Source organism: Coregonus lavaretus (genome assembly GCF_964263955.1).
Source record: "Coregonus lavaretus genome assembly, contig: HAP1_SCAFFOLD_236, whole genome shotgun sequence".
In the NCBI taxonomy this organism is placed as follows: Eukaryota; Metazoa; Chordata; class Actinopteri; order Salmoniformes; family Salmonidae; genus Coregonus; species Coregonus lavaretus.
The window spans coordinates 568082-581051 of record NW_028163050.1 but is presented as its reverse complement, the minus strand read 5'-3'; the positions used below and the strand labels follow the sequence as shown (position 1 = coordinate 581051).

At 42.2% G+C, this 12970-nt stretch overlaps 1 protein-coding gene across 1 annotated transcript in view; it reads left to right on the top strand.

Annotated features, from left to right (window-relative positions):
* Nucleotides 1–12970, top strand: part of LOC311118550 (FSD1-like protein) — a 53846-nt gene continuing 40876 nt past the window's right edge. Inside the window, exons 1-2 of the mRNA XM_084193342.1 lie at nt 1–74; nt 1135–1266. Coding sequence (XP_084049468.1) covers nt 39–74; nt 1135–1266 — 168 coding nt within the window. The 5' untranslated portion in view covers nt 1–38. The remainder of the gene's footprint in view (nt 75–1134; nt 1267–12970) is intronic.

The window sequence follows — 12970 nt, the reverse complement described above, 5'->3', positions numbered from 1 at the left end:
CCACGTTGGCCAATAAAAATGAGGAACTCCATAACTTCATGGAAACACTTAGCCACTCTCTGGCTGGTGTCCAGGTAAGACATACATAATAACACTCTAAATTCATTGAATTACATTAAACATAACATAAAGAAGCAATATTAACAGTGAAATCACAATCTTGTACAGGAATTTCCATTTGCCAAATATGCCATGTTAATCAATCAAATCAAATATGAAATGTTAATGAATCTATAGACTCTAGTGATGCAGAGATTTGGTTCTGGGTTTAGAGGTGAATCACTATGTGTGATTGTGACAGGTGTATCACTATGTGTGATTGTGACAGGTGTATCACTATGTGTGATTGTGACAGGTGTATCACTATGTGTGATTGTGACAGGTGAATCACTATGTGTGATTGTGACAGGTGTATCACTATGTGTGATTGTGACAGGTGTATCACTATGTGTGATTGTGACAGGTGTATCACTATGTGTGATTGTGACAGGTGTATCACTATGTGTGATTGTGACAGGTGAATCACTATGTGTGATTGTGACAGGTGTATCACTATGTGTGATTGTGACAGGTGTATCACTATGTGTGATTGTGACAGGTGTATCACTATGTGTGATTGTGACAGGTGTATCACTATGTGTGATTGTGACAGGTGTATCACTATGTGTGATGGTGACAGGTGTATCACTATGTGTGATTGTGACAGGTGTATCACTATGTGTGATGGTGACAGGTGTATCACTATGTGTGATTGTGACAGGTGTATCACTATGTGTGATTGTGACAGGTGTATCACTATGTGTGATTGTGACAGGTGTATCACTATGTGTGATTGTGACAGGTGTATCACTATGTGTGATTGTGACAGGTGTATCACTATGTGTGATTGTGACAGGTGTATCACTATGTGTGATTGTGACAGGTGTATCACTATGTGTGATTGTGACAGGTGTATCACTATGTGTGATTGTGACAGGTGTATCACTATGTGTGATGGTGACAGGTGTATCACTATGTGTGATGGTGACAGGTGTATCACTATGTGTGATGGTGACAGGTGTATCACTATGTGTGATTGTGACAGGTGTATCACTATGTGTGATTGACAGGTGTATCACTATGTGTGATTGACAGGTGAACTCCACACAAGTAGTGTCAGACCTGGAGGAGGAGTTTGATACGTTATTCGCCGTCCTGGTTGAGATGAAGGAGAGGATGACCAACACCATCAAACAGGAGGGGGCCAAGAAGACACAGGAACTACAGGTACCTGACCCCTGACCCCTGACCCCTAACCCCTAACCCAACACCCTCAAACAGGAGGGGGCCAAGAAGACACAGGAACTACAGGTACCTGACCCCTGACCCCTAACCCCTAACCCCTAACCCAACACCATCAAACAGGAGGGGGCCAATAAGACACAGGAACTACAGGTACCTGACCCCTGACCCCTAACCCCTAACCCCTAACCCAACACCATCAAACAGGAGGGGTCAAGAAGGCACAGGAACTACAGGTACCTGACCCCTAACCCCTAACCCAACACCCTCAAACAGGAGGGGGCCAAGAAGGCACAGGAACTACAGGTACCTGACCCCTGACCCCTAACCCCTAACCCCTAACCCCTAACCCAACACCCTCAAACAGGAGGGGGCCAAGAAGGCACAGGAACTACAGGTACCTGACCCTTAACCCCAACACACAGGAATAGGTCTGGAGGTCTTATGAGCTGCAGGTATCAACAGACAGCCTACTACTGTATCGTACCCCAGTGACATACTACACACAGTGACATACTACACACAGTGACATACTACACACTGTGACATACTACACACTGTGACATACTACACACTGAGACATACTACACACTGTGACATACTACACACAGTGACATACTACACACAGTGACATACTACACACAGTGACATACTACACACTGTGACATACTACACACTGAGACATACTACACACAGTGACATACTACACACAGTGACATACTACACACTGTGACATACTACACACTGTGACATACTACACACTGTAACATACTACACACTGTGACATACTACACACTGTGACATACTACACACAGTGACATACTACACACTGTGACATACTACACACTGTGACATACTACACACTGAGACATAATACACACTGTCACATACTACACACAGTGACATACTACACACTGTGACATACTACACACAGTGACATACTACACACAGTGACATACTACACAAAGTGACATACTACACACTGTGACATACTACACACTGTGACATACTACACACAGTGACATACTACACACAGTGACATACTACACACAGTGACATACTACACACAGTGACATACTACACACTGTGACATACTACACACTGAGACATACTACACACTGTGACATACTACACACAGTGACATACTACACACAGTGACATACTACACACTGTGACATACTACACACTGTGACATACTACACACAGTGACATACTACACACTGTGACATACTACACACTGTGACATACTACACACTGAGACATACTACACACTGTGACATACTACACACAGTGACATACTACACACAGTGACATACTACACACAGTGACATACTACACACAGTGACATACTACACACTGTGACATACTACACACTGTAACATACTACACACTGAGACATACTACACACTGTGACATACTACACACTGTGACATACTACACACTGTGACATACTACACACTGAGACATACTAAACACAGTGACATACTACACACTGTAACATACTACACACTGTGACATACTACACACTGTGACATACTACACACAGTGACATACTACACACTGTGACATACTACACACTGTGACATACTACACACTGAGACATACTACACACTGTCACATACTACACACAGTGACATACTACACACTGTGACATACTACACACAGTGACATACTACACACAGTGACATACTACACAAAGTGACATACTACACACTGTGACATACTACACACTGTGACATACTACACACAGTGACATACTACACACAGTGACATACTACACACAGTGACATACTACACACAGTGACATACTACACACAGTGACATACTACACACTGTGACATACTACACACTGAGACATACTACACACTGTGACATACTACACACAGTGACATACTACACACAGTGACATACTACACACTGTGACATACTACACACTGTGACATACTACACACAGTGACATACTACACACTGTGACATACTACACACTGTGACATACTACACACTGAGACATACTACACACTGTGACATACTACACACAGTGACATACTACACACAGTGACATACTACACACTGTGACATACTACACACAGTGACATACTACACACAGTGACATACTACACACTGAGACATACTACACACAGTGACATACTACACACTGAGACATACTACACACTGTGACATACTACACACTGTGACATACTACACACTGTGACATACTACACACAGTGACATACTACACACAGTGACATACTACACACTGAGACATACTACACACTGTGACATACTGCACACTGTGACATACTACACACTGTGACATACTACACACAGTGACATACTACACACAGTGACATACTACACACTGAGACATACTACACACAGTGACATACTACACACTGAGACATACTACACACTGTGACATACTACACACTGTGACATACTACACACAGTGACATACTACACACAGTGACATACTACACATTGTGACATACTACACACTGAGACATACTACACACTGTGACATACTACACAAAGTGACATACTACACACAGTGACATACTACACACAGTGACATACTACACACTGTAACATACTACACACTGTGACATACTACACACAGTGAAATACTACACACAGTGACATACTACACACTGTGACATACTACACACAGTGACATACTACACACAGTGACATACTACACACAGTGACATACTACACACTGTGACATACTACACACTGTGACATACTACACACAGTGACATACTACACACTGTGACATACTACACACAGTGACATACTACACACTGTGACATACTACACACTGTGACATACTACACACAGTGACATACTACACACAGTGACATACTACACACTGTGACATACTACACACAGTGACATACTACACACAGTGACATACTACACACTGTGACATACTACACACTGTGACATACTACACACTGTGACATACTACACACAGTGACATACTACACACAGTGACATACTACACACTGTGACATACTACACACTGAGACATACTACACACTGTGACATACTACACACAGTGACATACTACACACAGTGACATACTACACACAGTGACATACTACACACTGTGACATACTACACACTGTGACATACTACACACTGTGACATACTACACACTGAGACATACTACACACAGTGACATACTACACACTGTAACATACTACACACTGTGACATACTACACACAGTGACATACTACACAAAGTGACATACTACACACAGTGACATACTACACACAGTGACATACTACACACTGTAACATACTACACACTGTGACATACTACACACAGTGACATACTACACACAGTGACATACTACACACTGTGACATACTACACACAGTGACATACTACACACTGTGACATACTACACACAGTGACATACTACACACAGTGACATACTACACACTGTGACATACTACACACTGAGACATACTACACAATGTGACATACTACACACTGTAACATACTACACACTGTAACATACTACACACTGTGACATACTACACACTGTGACATACTACACACAGTGACATACTACACACAGTGACATACTACACACTGTGACATACTACACACTGTGACATACTACACACTGTGACATACTACACACTGTAACATACTACACACTGTAACATACTACACACTGTGACATACTACACACTGTGACATACTACACACTGAGACATACTACACACAGTGACATACTACACACAGTGACATACTACACACTGAGACATACTACACACTGTGACATACTACACACAGTGACATACTACACACAGTGACATACTACACACTGTGACATACTACACACAGTGACATACTACACACAGTGACATACTACACACAGTGACATACTACACACTGAGACATACTACACACAGTGACATACTACACACTGAGACATACTACACACAGTGACATACTACACACTGTGACATACTACACACTGAGACATACTACACACTGTGACATACTACACACAGTGACATACTACACACAGTGACATACTACACACAGTGACATACTACACACAGTGACATACTACACACTGTGACATACTACACACTGTGACATACTACACACAGTGACATACTACACACTGTGACATACTACACACTGTGACATACTACACACTGAGACATACTACACACAGTGACATACTACACACTGTAACATACTACACACTGTGACATACTACACACAGTGACATACTACACAAAGTGACATACTACACACAGTGACATACTACACACAGTGACATACTACACACTGTAACATACTACACACTGTGACATACTACACACAGTGACATACTACACACAGTGACATACTACACACTGTGACATACTACACACAGTGACATACTACACACTGTGACATACTACACACAGTGACATACTACACACAGTGACATACTACACACTGTGACATACTACACACTGAGACATACTACACACTGTGACATACTACACACAGTGACATACTACACACTGTGACATACTACACACTGTGACATACTACACACTGTGACATACTACACACTGTGACATACTACACACAGTGACATACTACACACTGTGACATACTACACACAGTGACATACTACACACTGTGACATACTACACACAGTGACATACTACACACAGTGACATACTACACACTGTGACATACTACACACTGTGACATACTACACACTGTAACATACTACACACAGTGACATACTACACACTGTGACATACTACACACAGTGACATACTACACACAGTGACATACTACACACAGTGACATACTACACACTGTGACATACTACACACAGTGACATACTACACACTGTGACATACTACACACAGTGACATACTACACACAGTGACATACTACACACTGTGACATACTACACACTGTGACATACTACACACTGTGACATACTACACACAGTGACATACTACACACTGTGACATACTACACACTGAGACATACTACACACAGTGACATACTACACGCTGTGACATACTACACACTGTGACATACTACACACTGTGACATACTACACACAGTGACATACTACACACTGTGACATACTACACACAGTGACATACTACACACTGTGACATACTACACACTGTGACATACTACACACTGTGACATACTACACACTGTGACATACTACACACAGTGACATACTACACACAGTGACATACTACACACAGTGACATACTACACACTGAGACATACTACACACAGTGACATACTACACACAGTGACATACTACACACTGTGACATACTACACACTGAGACATACTACACACTGTGACATACTACACACAGTGACATACTACACACAGTGACATACTACACACAGTGACATACTACACACTGTGACATACTACACACTGTGACATACTACACACAGTGACATACTACACACTGTAACATACTACACACTGTGACATACTACACACTGTGACATACTACACACTGAGACATACTACACACAGTGACATACTACACACTGTAACATACTACACACTGTGACATACTACACACAGTGACATACTACACAAAGTGACATACTACACACAGTGACATACTACACACAGTGACATACTACACACTGTAACATACTACACACTGTGACATACTACACACAGTGACATACTACACACTGTGACATACTACACACAGTGACATACTACACACTGTGACATACTACACACAGTGACATACTACACACAGTGACATACTACACACTGTGACATACTACACACTGAGACATACTACACACTGTGACATACTACACACAGTGACATACTACACACTGTGACATACTACACACTGTGACATACTACACACTGTGACATACTACACACTGTGACATACTACACACTGTGACATACTACACACAGTGACATACTACACACTGTGACATACTACACACAGTGACATACTACACACTGTGACATACTACACACAGTGACATACTACACACAGTGACATACTACACACTGTGACATACTACACACTGTGACATACTACACACTGTAACATACTACACACAGTGACATACTACACACTGTGACATACTACACACAGTGACATACTACACACAGTGACATACTACACACAGTGACATACTACACACTGTGACATACTACACACAGTGACATACTACACACTGTGACATACTACACACAGTGACATACTACACACAGTGACATACTACACACTGTGACATACTACACACTGTGACATACTACACACTGTGACATACTACACACAGTGACATACTACACACTGTGACATACTACACACTGAGACATACTACACACAGTGACATACTACACGCTGTGACATACTACACACTGTGACATACTACACACTGTGACATACTACACACAGTGACATACTACACACTGTGACATACTACACACTGAGACATACTACACACAGTGACATACTACACACTGTGACATACTACACACTGTGACATACTACACACTGTGACATACTACACACTGTGACATACTACACACAGTGACATACTACACACTGTGACATACTACACACTGAGACATACTACACACAGTGACATACTACACACTGTGACATACTACACACAGTGACATACTACACACTGAGACATACTACACACTGTGACATACTACACACTGTGACATACTACACACTGTGACATACTACACACTGTGACATACTACACACTGTGACATACTACACACTGAGACATACTACACACTGTGACATACTACACACTGTGACATACTACACACTGTGACATACTACACACTGAGACATACTACACACTGTGACATACTACACACAGTGACATACTACACACTGTGACATACTACACACTGTAACATACTACACACTGTGACATACTACACACTGTGACATACTACACACTGAGACATACTACACACAGTGACATACTACACACTGTGACATACTACACACTGTGACATACTACACACTGTAACATACTACACACTGTGACATACTACACACTGTGACATACTACACACTGTGACATACTACACACTGAGACATACTACACACTGAGACATACTACACACTGTGACATACTACACACTGTGACATACTACACACTGAGACATACTACACACTGTAACATACTACACACTGTGACATACTACACACTGAGACATACTACACACTGTGACATACTACACACTGTGACATACTACACACAGTGACATACTACACACAGTGACATACTACACACTGTGACATACTACACACTGTGACATACTACACACAGTGACATACTACACACTGTGACATACTACACACTGAGACATACTACACACTGTGACATACTACACACTGTGACATACTACACACTGTGACATACTACACACAGTGACATACTACACACTGAGACATACTACACACAGTGACATACTACACACTGTGACATACTACACACTGTGACATACTACACACAGTGACATACTACACACAGTGACATACTACACACTGTGACATACTACACACTGTGACATACTACACACTGTGACATACTACACACAGTGACATACTACACACTGTGACATACTACACACTGTGACATACTACACACTGAGACATACTACACACTGTGACATACTACACACAGTGACATACTACACACTGTGACATACTACACACTGTGACATACTACACACTGTAACATACTACACACTGTAACATACTACACACAGTGACATACTACACACTGTGACATACTACACACTGAGACATACTACACACAGTGACATACTACACACTGTGACATACTACACACTGTGACATACTACACACAGTGACATACTACACACTGTGACATACTACACACTGTGACATACTACACACTGAGACATACTACACACAGTGACATACTACACACTGTGACATACTACACACTGTGACATACTACACACTGTGACATACTACACACTGAGACATACTACACACTGTAACATACTACACACAGAGCGGATTTGTCTCTTATGTAAATAATAAAAATAATAATATAATATGCCATTTAGCAGACGCTTTTATCCAAAGCGACTTACAGTCGTGCGTGCATACATTTTTGTGTATGGGTGGTCCCGGGGATCGAACCCACTACCTTGGCGTTACAAGCGCCATGCTCTACCAGCTGAGCTACAGAGGACCACAGTAGTGAATGCAATGCCTGGGAGCCCCCTTTGATGAGTGGCGTGCATCTGCGTGTGTTTGTACTGTGAGTTATGTTGAGCTTGTTTGGGTTTATTTATTCTTGCTCACAGATAAAACTTAAGAAATGCTGAATTTACTAAGAATAGGAAAACACTGATTTAAAATCCATAAATACAGAAGACTTAAAACATGACAGGAAATACTTTTCATGATGAAAATTGAAACGTTAAAGTCTGATTTGTTAAAAAGAGAATTTCTAGAGTTATTGCTCTTAAATGTTTTTCCCTAAAATTCTCTTCCATCACGTTGTTGTAGTGCCTCCATACACCCCTCTCACCCCTCGCTCAGGCAGCCTGGGGTGTGTGTGATGTCATCATACTGCTATTGCAGTTTCTCTGGCCAACTCTCTTAAGTTCATTGAGCAGGAACAAAAAGTGTCTGAAATTACCGCCAGATATGAGATTACCCATTGTCCCTCTTTGTAGGGTGAGTGCTGCCTGGTATTCAACTCACATACTCATGTCTCATCATGTGACTCAGGAAAACATATATTTTCATCAGTTAAATGAATAACATACACCTGTTTTGTGTCATTTATTCAAAGTTGTTAAATGCGTGTCAGTGGCAGCGAGTCTTTTGAATGACTAAACCACAGCATGACAGTCGTGTTGTTCATGATTAGTTTTAGCACTTAGTGTTTTCGTCCAACACTCCAAGAGCTAGTCTTTGTTTTGCCAGCGTTATGAGTTTGTCTGTCAGCTGCCGGACCAAAATGTTATTGTGTCACTGTGATAGTTGCTGGTTGAAAATAAAATCTACCCAGGACCTTATAATCAGCAGGTTTGCATGGGTGGGATTTTCGGCCTTCCATGGTGACATCACCATGTGGTAAATTGGTTAATACACCAATTATAAAGAGTTCCAAACCTCTCTGCCAATAACATAGTTTTTTTGCTAAAAAGCAATTTTTGCCTATTTTAATGGAACTCTATTGCATTTTATTTATTTCACCTTTATTTAACCAGGTAAGCCAGTTGAGAACAAGTTCTCATTTACAACTGCGACCTGGCCAAGATAAAGCAAAGCAGTGCGATTAAAACAACAACAACACAGAGTTACATATGGGGTAAAACAAAACGTACAGTCAATAACACAATAGAAAATATATATGCAGTGTGTGCAAATGTAGTAAGTTATGGAGGTAAGGCAATAAATAGGCCATAGTGCAAAATAATTACAATTTAGTATTAACACTGGAGTGATAGATGTGCAGAAGATAATGTGCAAATAGAGATACTGGGGTGCAAATGAGCAAAATAAATAACAATATGGGGATGAGGTAGTTGGGTGGGCTAATTACAGATGGGCTGTGTACAGGTGCAGTGATCGGTAAGCTGCTCTGACAACTGATGCTTAAAGTTAGTGAGGGAGATAAGAGTCTCCAGCTTCAGAGATTTTTGCAATTCGTTCCAGTCATTGGCAGCAGAGAACTGGAAGGAATGGCGGCCAAAGGAGGTGTTGGCTTTGGGGATGACCAGTGAGATATACCTGCTGGAACGCATACTACGGGTGGGTGTTGCTATGGTGACCAATGAGCTAAGATAAGGCGTGGATTTGCCTAGAAGAGATTTATAGATGACCTGGAGCCAGTGGGTTTGGCGACGAATATGTAGTGAGGACCAGCCAACAAGAGCGTACAGGTCACAATGGTGGGTAGTATATGGGGCTTTGGTGACAAAACGGATGGCACTGTGATAGACTACATCCAATTTGCTGAGTAGAGTGTTGGAGGCTATTTTGTAAATGACATCGCCGAAGTCAAGGATCGGTAGGATAGTCAGTTTTACGAGGGCATGTTTAGCAACATGAGTGAAGGAGGCTTTGTTGTGAAATAGGAAGCCGATTCTAGATTTAACTTTGGATTGGAGATGCTTAATGTGAGTCTGGAAGGAGAGTTTACGGTCTAACCAGACACCTAGGTATTTGTAGTTGTCCACATATTCTAAGTCAGACCCGCTGAGAGTAGTGATTCTAGTCGGGCGGGCGGGTGCAAGCAGTGTTCGATTGAAGAGCATGCATTTAGTTTTACCAGTGTTTAAGAGCAGTTGGAGGCTACTGAAGGAGTGTTGTATGGCATTGAAGCTCGTTTGGAGGTTTGTTAACACAGTGTCCAATGAAGGGCCAGATGTATACAAAATGGTGTCGTCTGCGTAGAGGTGGATCTGAGAGTCACCAGCAGCAAGAGCGACATCATTGATATACACAGAGAAAAGAGTCGGCCCAAGAATTGAACCCTGTGGCACCCCCATAGAGACTGCCATAGGTCCAGACAACAGGCCCTCCGATTTGACACACTGAACTCTATCTGAGAAGTAGTTGGTGAACCAGGCGAGGCAGTCATTTGAGAAACCAAGGCTATTTAGTCTGCCAATAAGAATGCGGTTGTTGACAGAGTCGAAAGCCTTGGCCAGGTCGATAAAGACGGCTGCACAGTCTTTTATCGATCGCGGTTATTATAGCATTTAGGACCTTGAGCGTGGCTGAAGTGCACCCATGACCAGCTCTGAAACCAGATTGCATAGCGGAGAAGGTACGGTGGGATTTGAAATGGTCGGTGATCTGTTTGTTAACTTGGCTTTCAAATAATTTCGAAAGGCAGGGCAGGATGGATATAGGTCTGTAACAGTTTGAATCTAGAGTGTCACCCCCTTTGAAGAGGGGGATGACCGCGGCAGCATTCCAATCTCTGGGGATCTCAGACGATACGAAAGAGAGGTTAAACAGGCTAGTAATAGGGGTTGCGACAATTTCGGCGGCTAATTTTAGAAAGAAAGGGTCCAGATTGTCTAGCCCAGCTGATTTGTAGGGGTCCAGATTTGCAGCTCTTTCAGAACATCAGCTGTCTGAATTTGGGTGAAGGAGAAGCGGGGGGGGGGGGGGGGGGCATGGGCAAGTTGCAGCGGAGGGTGCAGAGCTGGTGGCCGGGGTAGGGGTAGCCAGGTGGAAAGCATGGCCAGCCGTAGCAAAATGCTTGTTGAAATTCTCGATTATCGTACATTTATCGGTGGTGACAGTGTTTCCTAGCCTCAGTGCAGTGGGCAGCTGGGAGGAAGTGCTCTTATTCTCCATGGACTTTACAGTGTCCCAAAACTTTTGGAGTTAGTGCTACAGGATGCAAATTACTTTACTAACCCTAACCCTAACCCTTTCCTAACTGATTGTGTATATTGGTTCCTGACTTCCCTGAAAAGTTGCATATCGTGGGGGCTGTTCGATGCTAATGCAGTACGCCACAGGATGTTTTTGTACTGGTCAAGGGAAGTCAAGTCTGGGGTGAACCAGGGGCTATATCTGTTCTTAGTTCTGCATTTTTTGAATGGGGCATGCTTATTTAAGATGGAGAGGAAAGCACTTTTGAAGAACATCCAGGCATCCTCTACTGAC